We start from the raw sequence: 20,733 nt of genomic DNA, 5'->3' as shown, positions 1-20,733 counted from the left end.
CGAGGACCAGGACCCGGAGCTGGAAGGACCTCCATCGGGGGTCGTGCTGGCTGTCTACCTGGCCCAGGTAAGGCCGACCCATTTCTCCCTCCACCCGTCTGCCTCCCTGGCTTGACTCTCCCAAGGACACAGTCTCCAGCTTTCTTTCCAGCCAAGATGGTTCACAGTGGAAGAAACATGTTAAAGTCTTGGCCTGAGCTTGGCCAGCTCCTTCCTGAATGACCTGTGGCCCTTCCAGTCCCCTGACACCTCCAAGCCTTACCCCACCTGAATGATGGACAATATTTGCGTGCTTCTCATAGGCTGATAATAGAGGGGAAGTGACACATGTGGCTGCCTTTGAAATGTTTAATACTTTGTTCTCATGATACCAACTTATAAGAACTGTTCTTACGAATACTTTATACTTGCAAAGTATTTGACAGTTTTACAGCATTTTCCCCCACAAGCAGTGTCATATCGTGGTTGAGTTCTGATCAGAGCCACATGGATTAGAGTTCAGTTCTTGGATCAATTGTTCATTAGCTCCGTAACCGAGGGCAAATGACTGAATCTCCCCCAGCCTCAGTTTCCTTACCTATAAATTGGGAATGATGCCTTCCATTGTTGGACAATTAAATAAAAAATGCAACCTGGTTCTTAATAACCCTAAATGAATAACATACTTCAGCAAGAAAACTCACACAGGACTGACTGGGTGCCAGCACTGTTGTGACTCAGCTAACCTCTCACTGACCCTCATAGCTACCCTAGGATGTGGGTACTAGTTTTATTTTACAGACAGGGAAATTTGTATCTAATCATATTTATATGGGAAAGTGGTTTTGCCTGGCAGCAAGAAGAGAGACTCAAAAGGTCCTTCATCTCAAGAAATCTGAGATTCTAGGCTCTCAGGAGCGAGACACTCCCCGGCTTAGGGAAAAGGTAGGAATTGAGACCAGAAGCCTTGGCGCTCCTGGTTTCTGCTCCCATACCCGTCCTGGGCCCTGCACAGGCAGGCTGTACCTGGGGACAGCCCCTATGGGGACCAGAAGGGGGCCACACACCTGCAGGGGGTTCCCGGGGGGGTGGGAAGAGAAGGGGCATTCAAGCAGTGATGGGCAGCCCCCACCACCCCCACCCCCAGCTGGTGGCAAAAGGGGATGGCTCCGGCAGGCGCAGACCCGACACACCCAGTAAAGAACGTCCGTCCAGCCCTCCATGGTGATGCACTGGTACACAGTGAGCATGGAGAAGCCGAAGTTGTCAAAGCGGGTGATGCCGTGGTTGGGACCCGGCCAGCCGCCCCGGCACTCGCTGCCACTGATGGTGCACGGGCGCCCTGAACCTGTCCTGGCGCAGGGCGACGGTTTCTCATTCTCCATGGTGGCCACGATGTCTGGAGGCAGAAGGCGGCATGAGCTCAGACAGCAGGCATAGGTGGACAATGATGGGAGAACAGTAGTTCGAAAGCACTGAGTAACAGGTCTATGCCACACGCTGCTGAAATGCAGAGAACTGCTCTGCACGGGTCATGAAGAGAGACGCGTGGGGCCAGGGGCCTGGCGATAGGCACCTACAGGCTGTCTGAGTATGTGGTGGCCTCCAGGGCCTCACCGAGGGTCGGCTTCTGGGGTTACCTGTCCTGTGAAGCACAACTGGTGAAGCAGGTGTAATGTGAGTGCCACCTGTGCCCACAGAGCTCTGAAAAAGGAGGCAGCTGCCTGGCAGGGGCGCTCACGTTCTGACAAAGAGCTCTGCCTGGGGGCCAGAATAGGGGTTCTGAGCTGTTCGTGACGTCGGGCTTCAGAGGCCTCCCCTTGGGGAGCATTCCCAACAGACCTCACCTGCCGACTGTCCCCTCTGTGTGTGGACGCTGCTCTTCCTGCCTCATGAATCCTTCCCCTCTGACGACCCCCTGACGGCCGCCTGTCCTGGGATGTTTTTGTTTCCTTTGGTGCTCAGAGGTCTGGTTAGCTCATCAGAGCTGCAATGCCCTCCCTTCCCTGGGTCTGCCACATTGTCTCAGTCCCCAGAGAGGGGAGCTGGAGACCACCAAGGTCCTGCATTCTGATGTTGCCCGACCCATTCAAGCCAGGGAGCCCCCCACCCACAGGGGTGTTTGGGTGCTGCCGACAGCCCTGGCCCAGAACTCAGGAGAGTGCTGGAGGAGACCTCCAGACTGGCCTTGAACTTGTGTATAGGAAGCCCCTCCTGATGTCCTGATCATGTTTACTATCAGACAGAGATCATTATGGGGACAGGAAGAGGCTGCAGAGGGAGGTGACTGGAACAGAGCCACTGAAACCTTTGTCAGAATGGCTGCTCTGAGCCGGGTCTGGGCCTGGGCCGCCTGCTCCCTCGTTGGAGGGCCTGAGGGCGGGAGGAGAGAGCCCCGAGGCAGTGGAGGTCGCTGTGGTCCTGGCTGTCCTGTGCGATTCTGGTGAGCTAGGTGCCAGGGCTCCAGAGGGAGGTCCCCTCTTTCTTGGGCCATGTCCAGGTCCCTGCAGCCCCGGCGTCATTAATGCCTCAGCCGAACACCCGTGCGCTTCTGCCGCTTGATGGCAGCGAGTCTCAGAGTGCGGGGTATCCGCCTGGTCAAAACTATTTTCATAATAATGCCAAGACATGATTTGCCCTTTGCTCTCCCACTCTTTCACCGAGTTCAGGGCAGTTCACCAGAGCCGACGTGACACATGATGTCACAGCAGACCAAAGCAGAAGCGGATGTGAGAACCCAGCGGACTTCTGTTCAGCCATTAAGGAAATTTAGACAAAACTTAGTACCATTCTTCTCACTAAATATTTTTTACATGGGAAAATATAGTTACTTTTCTGCAAGAACACATTATTTATGTTTGTCTATAATGGGTTTATTTTGTTCTTTTAAAATTAATTAATTCATATGATATTTTTCTCAGCTTTTGTTTCTAATGCCATTATATGAGTATCATAGAAATGATACTCATTTCTAATATCAACACATAAAATCCATGTCAGCAGAAACTCTTTGGGGTCCTCAATAATTTTTCAGAGTGCCCAGGGGTCCCGAGGGCATACGGTTTGAGAACTGCTGGTCCAGAAGGCTTAGCTCGGGTCCCCCCTGGCCCAAGGCATGTCACCTCTGACCGCCCTACAAACGGCCCCCCTGGCTCCCGGGTGCTCTCCCGAGGTCCCGCACAAGCCCCGGTCTGGGGCACCTGCTCTGGGGGCGCTGCTCAGACGAAAGCTACAAGGCAAAGCAGACACAGACTCAGGCCCACCCTGAGCCCGCACCTCTGCCCACAGCCAGCCCGGAAGGCCAGGAGGTGCCACACCGACCATGTGTGGGCGCTTCAGAACAAGCGTGGGCAGGCCTCTGCGCACTCCCCTTGGGCACCGTCCTTCCTCCACTTCTCCTTGTCCCAGAGAAACCCGTTCCGAAGGTCAGCAGGCACGGGAAGCAGTGACAGCCTGGGGCTTCTTCACAGCGGAAGCGGCACCCCCCTGGGGTTGCCCGGGCATCTGTGCCACCTCCCCAGCCCCCAGGGATCTCACCTGTCCCAGTGAAGTAACAGGTCTTGTGCATCTTGCCCTTGAAGAGCTCCAGCCCGATGATGGCGTAGATGATGACCATGAAGAGGACGAGCAGGGCGATGTGGAACAGGGGGAGCATGGCCTTGAAGATGGAGTTGAGGACCACCTGCAGGCCTGCAGTGGGGGGGGCAGGGGGGCAGGAGGCGTCATCTCCCCCCACCCCCGGTCTCTGGCCCACCCACCCCCACCACAGACCCTGGGAAGCCTTGGGGGCAGAGGGGTAGGAGGGGGACCCAGAAGCGGGCAAGGGAACAGTGTGGGAAGGGAAAAGGGGCCTGCAGGGGCACCGCCTGCCACCCACTGGGCACCCCCGACACCAGGCGGAGGGGTCTGAGCACGCGGAAGGCCCTCAGGGCCTTGACGTCCAGGCCGGCTCCCTTGCTGCTCATGGGGGCTGTGTTGCTCTGGATGACGTTCACCTGCTCCAGGATCACGGTGAAGACCCTGAAGCGGGGGCAGAAGAGGGCTCGGCTGTCGGACGGGCCGCCGTGCTGGTGGGCTGGGCCTGGGGCTGGCGGCAAGGCCTGGCGAGGGGTGGCAGGTTCGGCCCGCCACCTGCCAACCGAGCTGGCAATGCCTGCCTTGAGAATATCATCAGGAAAGACTCTGAGGCCATGTGCAGACTCCGTGAGAAGGTGCTGGATACATGCATGGTGTCTGCTCTGGGCGCTGAGGGGAGGGCTGAGGGACGTGGGCCACGGGCTTACCGTCCCCAGCCCGAGGCCTGAGTGTGCCCCACGGGGGGCCGAAGCAACTGGCAGCCCCTCATCCTGCGGGATGCCCAGAGGTGAAGGCCAAGCGAGGGCCCCTGCGGGTTTTCCGCACGCTGCTCTCTGACAGCGCCCTTCTTTTTTTTGTCTGTGTAAAAACGCTTATTTGTACTACTGTTTTAGGACAGCGCCCTTCTATTTTCTTTCCTGCTCACCCCCTCCTCCTCTCTCAACTTACTCCCATTTCCATTATCGTCCCATTTCTATAATCAACATCATATTTATTGCCTAGGTTTGAATAATCCTACTGCCACTAGCCTGCTGTGTGACCTTGGGTGAGTTTCTTGACTTCTCCGAGCCTTAGCTTTCCTAAGTGGAGATAATAAGAGGAGAATTAGATGAAATGTTACACGTAAAGCACACAGTAAGTGCCTGATAAGTGCTGCTGTTACATTAGGTGATGGTTATTAGAAGCCATGTTACAGGCTGAGCTGTGGGCACCTCCAAATTCATATGTTGAAGCCCTAGTCCTTAGGACCTCAGAATAGATTGTCTTTGAAAGTAGGGCCTTTAAAGAGGTAATTAAGTTAACGGAGGCTGTCAGGGTTGGTCCTAATCCACTGTGACAGGCGTCCTTAGAAGAAGAGGAAATTCAGAGACGCACAGAGACAAGACCTTGTGTGGAAACATGGTGGGGGCCCCTGGGAGAGGCCAGACCTGGTAACACCTCAACCTCAGACTTCCAGACTCCAGCCCATGAGAAAATTAATTTCTGTTGTTTATATGCCACCATCTGCAATATCGCGTTACGGCAGCTGGAGTGCATTCATAAGGTCTCTAAATGTCCATTGAACCCAAATAATAGGTACTCCGTGTAGGTCCATGAATGAATGATTAAGATTAAGACATCTGTGAACATCCAGAAACTGCTGCACACTGGAACCACACACATCATCTCTAATTTTGTGTAATGTGAGAAAAATAAGGACCTCACAGGGCCTTGCTGGAGAGGAAGAGCTGACCTGCCAGAGAAGAATCATTTTCCGCCAACACTGGCCGCATCCCCATGGAGGCGGGCCCCTAACGGGCTGCTCCGTGGCTGGGCTCAGCACAGGGCGGGGGCCCCTCCTGCCTCTGGAATGCTGGTGGACGTAACGCAGGGCACAGGGTCCTCAGAGAGCCCCTCGGACCCCAAACCCGCCGAACCTGGGCCTCACCCCAGAAAGACGATGGTGAAGTCCAGCACGTTCCAGCCGCTGCGCAGGTAGGCGTCCTGGTGGAACAGGAAGCCGTAGGCGATGATCTTCATGGCGGCTTCGATCGAGAAGATGATGAGGAAGAAATACTCCAGTTTCTCCTGCGGGGACAGGGGCATCCCACACTGCTCTGCGCCTCCCCACTGTGCCCTTCCCCGGCCTTTGCTCTCCCTCCACCCACCCCTATTTTCCCAGTGTGCCTGCCTCAGGACATTTGCACTCGCTATTCCCTCTGCCTGCCATTCCCCCGCCGCCCTCTCACCTCCTGCAGGTCTGCACCCAAAAGTCAGCCCCTCCGCGGCCCTCCCTGGCCACCCAAGGACAATCTGAGCCATGCTAACCATGCTATGTTCCTCTTCCCTGCTTCATTTTGTCTTCTTAGCACTTATCCTTGGCTAAAAATGCCATATATTTTTTATCTTGTTCATTTATTATCTTAACCACTAGGACAGAGACTTGAAGTATGGGGCTTTTTGCTCATTCTTTTTCATTACTCTGCTTCCAGGGCCCAGGACTGGAGGAATGAGTGAATGGTCCAGGGGCCCCCCAGACTGAAGGCCCCGGGGGGTTCCTGGTCTGGCACCTTTCCTCCCCCAGCATCCTCAGGACTGACGGGAGGAGGTGGCAGGAGGCATTTCTCAAAACTCAAGCTGGCCCTCCTTGGCTGGTCAGGCCTTTAATAAATTGTTCTGTAACCTCCCTGCCCACCCCAGCTGCCCACAGGAAGCCCCTTAAAGGGCCCCAGCCCCATTAACCAAGACCAGGGGAATCCGGGTACTCTGTGCAGAGAGGAGGCCCTACAGGCAAGGGTCGAGGTGTCAGCTCAGGTGCCCCTGCAGAAGGCCTTGCTGGCTCCACCCACTCCTTCCCCGGTGGCCCATCTCTGGCCAGTCACCCCGCCCCTCCTCTGCACCCAGACAGAGCTATTTCTAACTGAGAGAGCAGGTCCCTTCTGTCAGGACTCCAGGCTGAAACGGCTCTCCTTGCAGCCATCTGAACCCTGGCTTGGCGGCTTCCTAGAGCCCCCCACCACCCCAGCCAGGCCTCCCCAGACAAGCCCTGTCTCCTGAGGGGCTGCCTGCTGCATGGACGGCCCCAGCATGCACAACTACAGGAGGCAGGTGTGTCGAACTTGGCTGGCACTGGAGTGGCCAACGAGGGGGTCTGAGCCCCACAATCCAAGCCCACCATTAGCCACAAACGTCGCCCCCCAGGAAAAAGCACTCCCCCGGCGGCCCCCAGCAGCACAGGATGTAGGCGTGATCACCCTGTGAGTGCAGAGCTCCTTCATTCTGGGCGGAGCCAGGTCAGGGACTGGCTGCCCCATTAACGATTTGGAAGATAATTAATTTTGCTTCCAAGGAAGTAGGTGTGGTCCTAGAAAACTCCCCACTTGTCCTGCAGAGAATTTTCCTGAGAGCATCATGTCCCCTTCTACATAGCGGGGTAACTGAGGCATACAGGGATGAAACCTGCTTTCCTTAACTTTGCCGCGCCTAATTCCTTCTACTAATTTGTAATCCCAAAGCTTTCTCCTTCTTCCAGAAAACGATAATGTATGATTAAAATGCCAAGCCGTGGCATTCTCAGAAAGGGCCTATTGAGAAGGCTTCATGTAACGCCAGGTGGGAGTCGCGCGGCAGCCTGCTCTCCCTGCCCAGCGGTGAAGCCCGACAGCCCCGGGGCGTGGTTCTGTCTCGCCGCAGGGCAGGGTCCCCGGGAGTCACACACAACAGTAAGGGGCAGGCGTGGGGAGGAGAGTGAACTCAAGTCAGCACCTACATTTTTAAGTTGCTGCAACCCCAGGGACCAGACTGGAGAAGTGGGGTTGAGGGGAAGGAAAACAGGGCCCAGAATAGTTGCAGCGCTCACAGACCGGGCTGCCCGCTATGTGTGCGTGTGCGGGAGGGCTGCCCACACCTGCCACGCCTGCCCTGCCCCCGCCTGGCCCCGCGTGCACTTGTCCAGGGCTGTGGGCCTGGGAGGGGCTCACTCGGGTTCCACAGCCTGTTAACTCCAAGGCCCGTCTGCACCACTGCCCGCCTGCCCCAGGTTCTATGGGTTCCCACTGTGTTCTCCTGGTTTTGACAGAGCGGTTGTCTGAGGTCACATCTGCGGTGGCCCACCAGGGCTGGCCTGTCCTACCCTGAACTCCACATGTTCAAACCAGACTTCTGAGCCCGCCCTTCCTCATGGGTTCCTGTCTCTGCCAGTGGTACCCGGTTGCCCAAACTGGAGACCCAGGTCTTCCTGAACTGCCCCCTACCCTGCCATCCCACTGACTCCTGGCACTGGAGTGGTCAATGAGGGGGTTTGAGCCCCACAACCCAAGCCCACTGTTAGCCACAAACGTGGCCCCCAGGACGTAAGGGGGCCTGCTCCACGTGTCCTCCAGAGCCCCGGCCTGGCCTGCTCTCCCGATTTGCAGTCTGCTGCTCTCGCCGACACCCGGCCCTTCTCTTCATAGATCTGACCCCTTCCTCTCCTGTAATTCTCCGCTGGCCCCATACTGCTTACCAGGTAAAATCGCCATGCAGGCCTTCTGCGATCACCCCCTTCTGCCGCCCTGGCCGTCCCGCCAGTCCCGCGAATGATTTCCAGGTCCCAACTCTCCGCCGCCCCGGCCTCCGTGTCTTGGCACACAGGGTCCCTCTGCCTGGAGTGCCCAAGGCCTGTCCGCAAGCGGACCTGTCTTCCCTGAGGGCCCTCCTCACCCCGCACAGAGTGAACACTCGCCGTCGCAGAACACCGTGCTGCTGGCCGCTGCCTCCCCCAGCTGCAGCCTTCTTGACACTGCATTATTCCCAGCTGTGAGGATCCTCCGTTCTCTACCATGTGACCTTTCCCGTCAGTAATGGTATCTGGGCATCGGGGAGAGGGTCACCCCCCGCAGAAGGCTCCCCAGAGTCTCTGTTGATGGTGTGTGAGGGGAGGTTTGGTGGCTGGACACCCCCCACCCCTACCCCAGCCAGTGATTCTGATTCCCTGCACCCAGAGGTGTATGCTCGCTCCACGCCCAGCTGAAAACATTTCTGCCTCAGGGCTTTGCCCTTCCTGTTCTCCCCACCTGGAATGTTCTACCCAGATATCTACGGGGCTCACCGTCTTTTTTTGGATCCCAGTTTCAATGGTACCTTCGCACCCAGGCCCTCCTGACCTCCCTTCTCCTCTCGCCCTGTCTAACTTGGCCTGCTTTCTTCTTTTTAGCAGCGACTAGCTCCTGGCACGCTGTGTCTGTCTTTCAACCCTCTCTCCCGACCTGAATGTGGCCATCCTCCCTTATCCACAGGGGATACATTCCCAGACCCCCAGGGGATGCCTGAAACCCTAGGCAGTACCAAATCCTATGTGTAACATGTCTTTCCCTACACGCAATCTGATAGTTTAATTTATAAATTAGGCTCAAGAGATCAATAACAATAACTAATAATAAAACGGAACAGTTATAACAATGCACTGTCGTAAGAGCTACGTGATGTGGTCCCTCTCTCAGGACCTCTTCCTGTGCTGCGCACCATCCCTGTGACGCTGTGAGATGATGAGGCGCCCTGTGCCGGGATGGAGAGCAGGCAGTGGCGCCGGCGCTGCTACACCGTGTCAGGCTGCTGCCGACCTTCTGATCTTACTCAGGAGGATCACCTGCTCCCAGGCCCTGGTGGACCACGAAACGGTGGGCCAGGTGGGAGCGGGGGACACCGAATTAGGTCTATGAGAGAAGGGGTCACTGCTGTCACTGCTCCCAGAACAGTGCCTGCCACATCCGTGTTTGTGAAGGAAGAAATGAATCAGGTCCTTAGCGCATGGCTACTCAAGGTGCTACTCAAGGTGCAGATGGGGGGGCAGAAGCGGTGCTGGTCCTCGTGCTGATGCTGTCACGTTGAGGCAAGATAAGCATAGGCATTGAGGAGAAGCACCTGGAAATCATTACAGCAATCTGCCACAACGCCGGGCACATGGGTGGGTTACAGACCAGTTTGGGCACGTGGAAGTCACACCGTAAGGCCCACAGGCAGGAGCTGTGAAGTGGTAGGAGCCCCTCGCAGTCCAGGTGCACCGGAAATTAAAAGCGGCACCTGGGTCTTTCCCCCGCAGTCGGGCACAGCGTGCTTCCTGGCACGGGGTAAGCGCTCAAGAAACGTTTGGCGAATGAAAAACCCAATGGAAAATTGTCATCCCTGCTGCAGAAATCAAAGGGAGGCTGTGACGTTGTGGTTTACAATAAGAATTATGTATTTGGTCTTCATCCCTTTTCCTGACACAGAAGTCCTAAAGCCCTTGGGGTCTCTAACTGGTGAGAGCTACAAAGGCATCTTTTGCTGTGTTAATGGTGACTTTCGGAATACCCAAAGCCCACCTGAGAGTGGGGGCTGGTCACCACATGAACCAGCCTGTGACTAGAGGGCCGGGCCTTTCTGGGCCTCCAGGAGGTGAGACGGGGCTGGGGACTGAGCTCCATCCGGTGGCCAATGGCTGAAGCAGCTACGCACAGGAAATGAAGCCTCCTTAAACCCAAAAGGGCTGGCTTTTGAGTGCTTCCTGATTGGTAACGATGGAGATTCAGGGAGAGCAGAGCCTTCAGAGATGGCCTGGGGGCTCCGTGCCCTTCCCCCTCGTACCCTGAGGGCGAAGTGTGCGCAGCTTCCATCTGGCTGTTCCTGAATTATACCCTGTTATAGTAAATCAGTGATCTTTCTGAGTTCTAGGAGTCGCTCAAGCAAGTGAGTGGAACCCAAGGAGGCACTCGTGGGAACCCCTGATCCACAGCCAGCCATCAGGTTCCAAGGGGGCGCAGCATCGGTCAGGGGCAGTCTTGGGACCTCTATTCCTAAGAAGAGACTGGACCCCAGGTCTGACTCCCTGACCATCCTGACCTCAGGGGAGACCATGAGCCAGTCTGGCTTTGTGAGATGAGAGTGCTGCCACCAGCTCCCTACGGGGGCCTTCATTGCCAGGTGTCCCCTCCCAGGGTGCTCCTGCCCCTGCACGGTCATGCCTCCAGCTGCAGCTCCCTGGGGCCATGCTTGAGGGGGCGAGGCCTGGCGTGTGACCCTGGCCCCAGGCCTTGCACCTGCTCCTGGGAGTGTCGGAGCAGGACTCTGGGATGAAAGAAGCAAGGCTCAGACGGCACTCCCCTCGGCCTCCCACTGCCTCTATTTTCAGACCAAGTCTTCCATTTCCAGGGGTCAGCCAGGCTTGGCACGGGACTGCCCCTCCCACCCTGGCATCACTGGGCTTTGCAGGAGAGTGCCGGGTGCTGGCTGGCTCCCCTCCAAAGGTCCTGCTCGGCCTCACCTCACTGTCTGGACCACAGAGGCAGCTGTCACCACACCCTCTTCCCCCGCATCTCTGCCCCCACACTGGGGCCTGCGGGAGGTCTGGACTGGACTCCAGTTTCCAGGCCCCCAGTGGACTCCGGGGGAGGGCTCTGGGGTCTAGAGAGTCCACAGAAAAACCTAGTAGGCTCGTGCAGGAGGTGGCCTGCCACCACACGCCTGCCCCATCACCTGGGCCTGAATCTTCCTTAGGATCAGGGCTCTGTGGCCTGTGAGGATCTGAACCCTGCTGGTGGGGCCGTTGGCAGCGTGCTGGTTAACTCTTCAAGACACACATCTACCTCGAGCCAAAGTGGGTTTAGCTGAGGGACAGGGAAGCCGGGGTTCTTGGTGGGGGGGCGCTTGGCTGGGTGGCGAGGGGCTGTGTGTGACCCTCACACGCCCTTCACGCTGTAGGCCTTGCAACAATTGCTGCAAGCTCACTGGCTAGGAGCTGACGATATAAGATGCTTTCATGATATTAATGACTGGTTTCCTCCCAGATTCATCCCCTTTCCAGCTCCTGTAAGCAGACAGCTGTGTGGGGCCTCCCGCCTCGAGGGAGGTTTGTGGCAGGGTCCCAGGCTTTTGTTTCCTGAAGCTCAGACCCATCAAGTGGAAAAAGCGGTCAAAAAGAGGGCTCTCTCACAGACGGACAGGATTGCAAGCTCTCAGGGGTGCACCCAGCCCAGGTGGGCTTCCTTGCAGTGCCCTGAAGATGGGGCAGGGTTGGGAGGAGGCCCCAGGACCCCCAGGAGAGCAGGCTCCCACCTTGCCAAGGGTTCCAGCATCCTACACACTGCATGGCGACAGCGGGGCGTGGGCTGAGGGGACCGGACTGGAACAATATGGCCTCGACCAGGGCAGGCAGAGGGCCTGTGACCCCCGGTCCCTAGCCCTGCCTGGGACCCCAGGACAGGCTGCAGATGGCTCCCCCTGCCCCAGAGAGAAATGGGCAGGCAATTCACATAAGGTTGGTTTCTAGGCAAAAAGATGATCTTCCTCGAGCCCCTCATCTGTGCATTAAGTGTCAGCCCTGGCACTCGTCTGTCGCACCTCACAGAGAAGGAGAGGGGGGCTTGGAGAGGGAGCGCAAGGTGCCCAAGGCTGTAACCCCCACCCCACCCACCGGGCTGGTAAGCTGGCCTGGTGTCCTGCGGCCACACGACGCTCATGGGTTCCCAGGGCCCTGGCGTCTGCCTCTGTGAGCACCTCAGCCTCCAGGTTTGGAAAAGGCCCAGCTGGGGAGTGAGGGAAGTGACTATATTTAGGCTGATGAACTCTCACCCAAAGAAGCGTGACCCGAGTGGGCTGCTCCTGCTGGCTTACCTCCCCTGGGGGGTCCCCATCTTCCCTGCTACTTCCACCCGGGAGAAGCAGACCCCCTCAGGTCTCGGTGGGCTGCATATGCCAGGGCTTCCTACCCAGGGAGACAGGAGCTGAGAGTAACAGAGGAGGGGCTTGGGCGGCAGTGAAGGGCACGAGGGGAAGGCAGGGGGCCAGCCTGGAAGAGGGTGGGGGACCAATATTGTCTCAGGTGGTCATGACAACATCCGAGGCCTATGACCCTCCCACACGGGCGCCAGGCCTTATTCTATGCACACTCAGTCTCACAGGAGCCATGAAGGGAGGCACTGCCCCTTATTTTACAGGTGAGGAAACCAAAGCACAGAGGGGGTAAGTAATTTCCACAGGGTCACACAGCAACAGGGCAGCAGAGCCACATGTGAATCAGAGAGTCTGGTTCCAAGGTTGGTGGTCTCACCCACCATGCCATGCTGGGGAGGGAGAGAAACGGCACACCTGGGACGTCGGGGTGGGCTTCTCAGATCCCGCCCCCACCCCTACCCAGGTCTCACTGGCCTCCTCCCTGCCCTGGCCTGGGCTCAGCGTGACTCAGCTGTGGGCTGGGAGGGCTGAGAGGGGAAAGAAGGAATGTTAATTGAGCAAACCCCATGTGCCAGACAGGGCACGGCATCGTTGCCCTCACTGACGTGAGTTTGGTCCCTTATGCACAGAGGACATAGCTGAGGCTCAGGCTTCAGGAAGCTGCCAGTGTTAAGTCTGGCTGGGGGGCAGCTTTGTCTGACTTTTTAAAGCCCCATCCTTTCCCATGTGCCCCCAAAGGCTGCCCAGCTTGGGCAAGGTGTCCCAGGTTCCTCAAAAGCTTTGCTGTGGACTATCTCAGTGTCCGCAGCCCACTGCCCTGGTGTGAGGGGTGCAGAGCAGGGGCGGGGCGTGCTCTGTCCTCAGAAGGGGCACCGAGTCCCACGGTGGGAGGAGGCAGGTTCCAGGGTGCAGGTAAAAGGCAGGCTTTCATTTTACCAGGCCAGACCCTTATGCCAAAGCCCAGGCTCGGCTGCCTATGTGCTTCAGGTCCCAGGCCTCTGGGGGGTCAAGGCCAGGGCAGGGGTCCCTCTGAGCCAGGAGCCTCACCAGATGGTGAGGCGGAGTGGGCTCTGGCTGTGGGAGGTGGCGGGCAGGCACATTCCAGACCCTGTAAAAATACACCCGCCCTGGATGCCAGAGGCTTAGGCTGCAGCCTAGCTGAGGACTGCGCAGCAACCTGAACCTCGGGAATGTACCAGGGGCCTGGCCGAGGCTGCTGAGGGGTGCGTCCTGCCAGCCCCATGCGCTTGCAGGTCGCAGCAGCGCGGCCTGCCCGACCAGTGCTAGCAGAGATCACCCAGAACCTAGAAACGGGGCAAAGGGTGGGCACCAAGTCCTTGGAATATACCATGTTGGAGCGTTTTGTAACAGCTTAGCCAGAGGTAGGTAATTATCTAGGACAGGACTTGTCGGCTTGAGACCTGTTCCTATTTCAGGCCAGGTGACCCTTTGCCGTGGGGTGCAGGGGCCTGTCCTGGGTGGTGCAGGATGTCTAGAAACATCCCCGGCCGCTGCCCACCTGAAGGTCTTGTGCACACTCCCCACCAATTTCCAGATTTTGCCAAGTGCCTCTCCCCTCGTCCGCCCTTGAAAACCACTGACCTAGGGGGGATTGTCCTGTGTCTAACTCTCACTGTCCCAGCCTCCAAATGATGTTGGCCAGAGAGAAAAGGCAACCCCAGGGTGACCCTCTTACTGCCCTGTGGGACATCAAGAGCTGGTATCTCACCTGGCAATCCTGTGACCTCCTTCCCTTCTCCGATGTCATTTCTGTCTGTTCTTCTAATTCTCTTGGAACCGGCTCTACCTTCCTACTTGTTCTCTCATGAGCCAAATTAATCTTTGACGTGTGTTCCTTCTATATTTTAATAAGAGTCATGTTTGCTCAGTTTGAATCGTGCTTTGACCCAGCACTGCTTTGCGGAGGAAGTGAGATAATGCAGCAAAAGCGGTTGATTTCGAGTCTCTGCCCAGTAATCAGCGACCATGACCACTGTTGCTTGTCCACATGGGGCCCGCAGGCTGGCCAAGGTTGGAATGATGGTATTCCCCAAATCTCCTTTAATTCTATCGGAGCTACTCCCTAGGGTCCCCCAGGGTTCCTTCAGACATCGGGGAGCACGTGGGACTTCAAAGGGGACAGAGCTGCCTTTGGAGGGTCTGGTCCTGGGCTGGGGTGCTGGGGGCTGGGGCCCTGGGTCCTGGGTCCTGGCCTTGGCGGCCAGCTGTCCTGGGACATCTCCCTGCCCTTCTGCTGGCCTCAGTGTCTACTCTGTCCCCCTGCCCCTCTGACAGTGCCCCCCACCCCCAGTGACCTGAAGCCTCTAGCCTTCCCTCTCCTGGGAGAATTCTGGGACAGGGCTGGTAGGCACAGGCTCCCCAGGCCCAAGACAGGCTTCTCTCTTGGGCAAGTAGAGTCCTGCCCAGAGGCTGGGGTGGCACCCAGGTGCCCAACAACAGCTACGAGCCCACCCATATAGCCATCTGCAAGCATATGGGGACTCAACCTTCCTGTGCCTCAGTTTACTTATCTGTAAGAATGAGAAAAATAAAGTCCCTGCCTCGTGGGGTTGTTGTGGGCATTCAATGACAGAAAGCATATAAAGCTCTAGATGGTTCCTGGCACAGGGCAAGCGCTCAGTAAACACTGGATACTGTTGATAAGGACGAGGAGGACGGGAGTGGGGGCGGGGTGGCCAGGAGGCCACTCAGGCATGTTGGATGTTTCAGGGAAAGAGATGGAGTGTTAAAGAGGAATTACAGACAGATGGCGGTGGGGTGAAGAGGAATTTTTAACTGGCATAATCCTGTGTTCGGGGTTATACTCTTTGAACCTAGAATGCCCGGGGTCTCTGTGGCCAGCGGCTTTGTGGCTGGGAGCCCACCCTGGGGCACTGTGGTACCTGCACAATAAAACCTCCCCATGTTCATAGATAAGGTGCCACAGCAGACAAGGACTCGTCCGGGAGCTCCTCTGAAGTAGCTTCACCACGTTTTCCAAATGAGGGAACGGAGGTCCCAGAGGAGTTCAATGACACGTCCAAGATCACGCAGCAAGGATGGGGCAGAGCCTGGGCTCAGAAGCACATATGCCAGCGCCAGCCCCAGTCTCCCAACCTGCAGCCTGCTTCTCCAGCTGGGCTGACCTCAGAGACATGTTCCTCTCGGCCACGGCGCCACGCAGCCGGCCAGCGTGCCAGTGTCCTGGAGCCCCTCCTTGCTGTCGTCCAGCCCCTGGGCCTCCCAGTGTCCCTTGCCCTGTCTGGGCCTCGGTTTCCGCTTCTATGCAGCAGGGGCAGAGGAGCACCAGCCAGGTGCCCTGGCTGGAAGCCGGGAGGGGGCACTGGGGAGAGGAGAGAGCTGCCTGAGGGGCACCCAGGCTCCTGGGGGCTGCTCTGCCACAACTGGCGGTGCTGGCTGCCCCCGACTCTGCACTGTGGGAAGCCTTTTTTGCCCCCTGACCGTCCCCACCGCTCCATCTCCCACCCAGCTAGTCTGGCATCTCCTGGAGGAGGACCCTTCTGTCGTCAAACACCCAGACCTGCCAACCCGGGTGCCTGGTGGGTGCGGGCGCCCATACCTCAGGGTGCATGCACTTGAACTCACTGTGGCACTCAGCCTGCCCCAGCTTGTTCCTTCCCATGCTGCCTGCCTCGGTAAGTGACACCATGCGCTCTGTCACCACTCTGAAACCTGAGTGGCATCCCTGCCTTCTTCTTCCATCCCCCTCGCCTCCCTGCCTCCATCAGTCACCATGTCCCATTGGTCCTGAGTAGCTCTCGGCGGCGCTGCCCTCTTATGCCCCTGCCTCAGTTCCAGCCTCCCGCGTAGCGTAGTCTGCCCGACACCTTCGGAGGCCTCCTCACCCCTCTCCCATCCCACCCCGCCCCACCCCGGCCCATGCTCTACTCGCACTGGAGTGATTTTTCTAAATCCGGAGCTCACATCCCCACCTCTTGCCTGCAGCACTTTGCCTGGGGCTCCCTCAGCCTAGAACCCCCATCCCGCCAAAGCGTCTGCAACCTCACTCTGATCTGGGACTTGCTGTATAACAGGTGGGCCCAGTGCGAACGGAAACAGACGGTAGGAAATAAGCGCCACCATAGGTGCTAAAATATAAAGCTTTTGCCTTGTCTCCATTGTCTCTTTTTAAAACTATGATGGCAACTTTTTATTGCCTGTTTAATGCTGTGCAGGGCAAGTACACACCCTCACAGGCGCTCCTCCCTCCTCCCTGGCCCTTGCCCACCCTGCCAGGTCCTCCACACCACCACCCAACAGCCAGACACCCTGCACCCTGGCCAGAGCGGGGGAGGTGGTGCTGGGCAGCCCCCTTCCCACGGGCCTCTGCCTCCGTTGAAGGTGGACAGGCAATACCCAAAGCTGTGGCAGCCCCTGCTCCAGGGGGCATGGCGTACCCAACTGGAGGATGGGCCAGAGGCTGCCCCTGCACGCACCCACCGGATGGGCTACGGTACCGTCAGCCCCGGGTGGGGACAGCCACTGCTGTGCCCTGTCCTGAGACACTAAAGAGCACACCCACATCCACCCCGCTGGCAGGGGGCCCGGGGCCCCAGTGCGGGGGTGGCGGGGGACAGAGCAGTCCATCCTCTGAGGCAGGGAGGTGGTGGGAGGCAGCAGGCGGCCATGCCTCCAAGCTCCTGGTCCTTGTGTCATTGTCCCAGCGGCCTTCACTTACATAACATGGATTCAAAGATGAAATTATTTTAAAAATTCCAGTACTATGATGACAGGGCTTTAAACCCCAATTGTGGGGCCTGGGAGGGACTGCACAGGTCACATGCCATGGAGCTGGCCCTGTTCTTATCCTTCAGGTCCTGGGTTCAACTCCCACCCTCTGGGAGGCCCCCAGTACAATATTATAGTGTCCCCAAACCTTACACATTTTCCATTCCATTTTAACTACTCATTTAGTTGGCTTAATTGTAATGATGTATTTAATTGATTGAATTAATTAAGCTCTCTGAAGATGGAAATCATGTCTATTTGGTTTGCAAGTACATCACCAGTCTGTGCCAGGCATATAACAGGCACTAAAGAAATGTTTGTTAAACAAGTGAGAAAGTTAATGAAGAACTGGTCCCTGGGCCACCGTCCTTGGAAACTATGGGTAACTTTGGATGACTGGATGGTCCCTGACCTGTCTCAGATACTCACAAAGCAGCCCACAGGGCAGAGGAACAAATACCCCTTTGCCTACCCCCTGCTCTGACGCCTCTCATTTCCCCCTGGCTGGGTTGTGTCGAGATGGACATGTAATTGGCAAGTGGGCTTCAGCTAGAAGCTGGCTGTGTGAGTTTGAGGATGGCTGACACTCTCTGGGCTTCACCATAAAGGGGTCAGATGAGGGTCCCTCACTGACCATTGACAGTCCATCCAGACTGGATGTTTGAGGGGACGGTCACTGCTTCAGGCGGGTTTCTGGTCACGTTTTCTCTTCCAGGGGACTCACCATGTTGTATCTATGAGCTCTAGGCCTTGAAAGTCAGGCCCATGGGATGAAGGAAAACACCAAAGACTATCTGAGATTTTTAGGGCAGCCTTTTGTTTCAAGATGGAAGATGACATGTCCCCTAAGGTGTAATGTTTTACCGCCCAGGAGGGCAGAGCTTCTTTGGAAAGTAGCCAACTTCTTAAGGAGTTGAAATGGAACAGAGGCCCCGGAAAATGAAATCCTGAGGGGCGGGGTGGACCCAGAGCCCTCCCAGATTCAGGAGCCTGAGTCCTAAGCCTCATGTGCTTGTGGAAGGCCCAGGACCCCGAGAGACACCTTTGCTGCCAGCCTTGGCTGCCGGGGCCCTGCCCACACGGATCCCACTCTCCCTCCACCCTCCGGAGCTCAGAGGTTTTCGCACTTGTAGCCAAGCACACTCAGAATGCCAGCTTCTCACCAGCTCAAGATAGATCCCCATGGAAACAGCATAAAGGAGAAGCAGAGAGAAATGTCCTTCTTTCAAGCCCTGGATGCCTGCTAATTGGCCTCCTCCCTCCTACCCTTGGGGATACGTGCAGACGAAGGCCATTGAGATGGCGGGTCCACTGCCCTGTCCCCGGGAGCCAGGACAGTCAGTGCCTGTGAGCCTCCTGCAGGGCCCCCGTCAGAGCTCCGTGGGCTGCTACCGCGCTGGCAGCAGAGCAGTCCCACGGGTGGGCCCGACATTGGAGAGGCCTGAGTTTGAGAACTGGGCAAGACTTGCACCTGGGGTGAGCCAGGCCAGGCACCCCAACTCTGAGCCCATTTCCTTGCCTTTTACATGGGTCTAAAGGTGCGACCCCCCCACACACAGGGGCAGTTAGGGGATCAAACAAACAATAATATAAACTGTTTAGCACAGAACTTGGCCCCTGAGAAGCATTTAATAAATGTTAACTGCTTCTGTTTTATCTAGCTATTGGGTAAGTCAGCCCTTTAACCTTTCTAGATACCAGACCTCATTCATAAACCAGAGGGAGGTGGAAGGAGACAGGACAACACGGTTCTGGAAAATTCCTCCAGCATTTTATGTCCGTGTGTTCACATGACTGCTGAAGGGGCAAAGAGAAAGTGGCGTGGAGCTCTAGACCGGGCCTGCCTTAGGATTCCTGGGTCAGACTCTCCCAGGAAGAAGCTCAGTGGAAGCAAATTTCTTCTGGGTTATATCCAGGAAAGCAAAATTAGCATTCTGCCACCATTACTCACTAGCAGACCTCACCAAGCCTCTGTCTCCACATCTATCTAATGGGGCTCATTTTCCGGTTTGTTGGAGGATTATGTGAGTTCAGGATACTCCCTCCAGGCTGGCTGATCTCTCAGAATCCAGAATAAGCAGGTGCCCTGCAAAGCTGCCCAGTGGCTCCGGCAGCCCCAGCACTCAGCCCACCCGCCTGCGCTGCAGGCCTGCAGGAGGCACGGGATCCCTGTCTTACCAGGCTGAGGTTCAGAGTGTTGTTGTCGTCCTCGGGCATTGGCAGGTATACAGCCAGGGCCACACAGTTGGCAAAGATGGTGAACAAGATGATAGTCTCGAAGGGTCTGGTGCCCAGGTTAAGGAGAGTCTTTGAGTGAGGCACTGGATTTCAGGGTGAGGGGAGGAGGGCCCCAAGGGTCAGTCCGGACCACAACTATAATGCGAGGCTGATGCCCCAGGGCTCCTTTCCTGCTCTTCCGCAGGGCATAGAAGGGCCAGGCTTTCCCCACAGCAGGGAACTTCCAGCAATGCTTTGGGACCTCGAGGGTCTGGTTCTTGGCTGCTGGCTGCTCAGCTGCCAGGGGCAGGAGGTCTTAACGCTCCACTCTAAGCTCCTGCCCACTCCCCTCCACCCCCACGTGCCCGCCCCCAGGAGCCATGACTTCCTGAGAGTCTCACCAGATAACCTGTGGGACTCACACAGGGAAATGGGGGTGAGGGGGAGACACTGATGCGGGTCGGGCTGAGTGTCCACAGAGCAGGACTAGGAAAGGGGAAGGTGCAGAGGTGGGACCGGAATCTCCCAGGCTCCCCCTGGTGAGGAATGGGTCACCGCCTGGACGGGCTCCCACGCCCAAGCCGTGTGCACACCTGCACCCTCTCCCAGACACACCCAGCCCTCCACTGTCATTCTCCAGAGGGCACCCCCAGGCCCACTCCTTGGGCCAACCAGAGGCGCCAACTGGAAGGAGAGGAGGGCAGGAAAGGGTGGCAGGATGGAGGGGGAGGGTAGGGGTGGGAGGTACACGGTGTAGAGGGGCTGGGTTGACAGCCCTGCTCTCTTCCCAGCATCCCCCAGTGTCTGAGAAGAGGGCGGGGGCAGGGCAGAGGAGGCAGCGGGCAAGGAGGGGCGAGAGCTAGGCCACCCCATCTCGCGGGAGGCCGGGGGGCAGGGAGGGGGCTGGGGCCGCCTGCGGCTGAGCACGGCTGGGGCCCATTTCGCCCCTAGCTGCCCGGCTTGGTCCCGTGTTTTCCTTGTCCGCCCATTATCCCTTATTCTCCTCGCTTCTAAGAACAGCTGGCGGGAGCCCAGGCTTCCACAATCGTTCAGAAATATTTCAAACATTCCCGACGCTGTCTCTCAGCCCCCTTGATCTAGGCCCCCTCCTCTCTGGAGTTCCTTCCTCCCCTCCCCAAATACCCAGATGTTTTCGTCATTCTTCTCCCAGAGCTAACGCAGAGAGGGATGGCATGTCCCCGTCCCCAGGGTGGTCTGTGTGAGCTGACAAGCCGGGCCTGTGTGGGAGCTGCTGAGAGCAGACCCTCATCCAAGCCCACCCCCCTCCAACTCCAGCCCCACTGGGACACCCCTCGCTGAGCTCTCCCTTAACTTTTACCCCCTCCCACCAACGGGGGGGATTTTCTTGCAGAAGGCACTGCTTCTTCTCGCCCTCCTCCACCAAATCCCAAGGGGAGCCAGCAGGCAGGGATGTGGGTGGGGCACACCTTCACCTTCCGGAGCTGGTCAGTGGGCACGGGCACGGGCACGGCGGCTGAAGCCCACCTGCCCTGCCCCATCCTCCCCTCCCTGTCAGCTGAAGGC

At 57.4% G+C, this 20,733-nt stretch overlaps 1 protein-coding gene across 9 annotated transcripts in view; it reads right to left on the bottom strand.

The window, feature by feature from the left end:
* CACNA1S (calcium voltage-gated channel subunit alpha1 S) overlaps positions 1-20,733 on the bottom strand; it is a 62,522-nt gene that overhangs the window by 41,346 nt on the left and 443 nt on the right. For all 9 annotated transcript variants that reach the window (XR_005057677.2, XM_037004720.2, XM_037004722.2 and 6 more), the window contains exons 2-6: positions 19,150-19,255; positions 5,483-5,622; positions 3,857-3,999; positions 3,517-3,669; positions 1,173-1,378 (exon numbers count right to left, since the gene is read on the bottom strand). Coding sequence is in view for 8 of the 9 variants with exons in the window: in XM_037004720.2 (XP_036860615.2) it covers positions 1,173-1,378; positions 3,517-3,669; positions 3,857-3,999; positions 5,483-5,622; positions 19,150-19,255 (748 nt within the window). In the remaining variant the exon portion in view is untranslated. The remainder of the gene's footprint in view (positions 1-1,172; positions 1,379-3,516; positions 3,670-3,856; positions 4,000-5,482; positions 5,623-19,149; positions 19,256-20,733) is intronic.

Source organism: Manis javanica, chromosome 11, assembly GCF_040802235.1.
Source record: "Manis javanica isolate MJ-LG chromosome 11, MJ_LKY, whole genome shotgun sequence".
NCBI lineage: Eukaryota > Metazoa > Chordata > Mammalia > Pholidota > Manidae > Manis > Manis javanica.
Note: the sequence above shows the minus strand (reverse complement) of the source record. Positions and strands in the feature narration are given on the sequence as shown.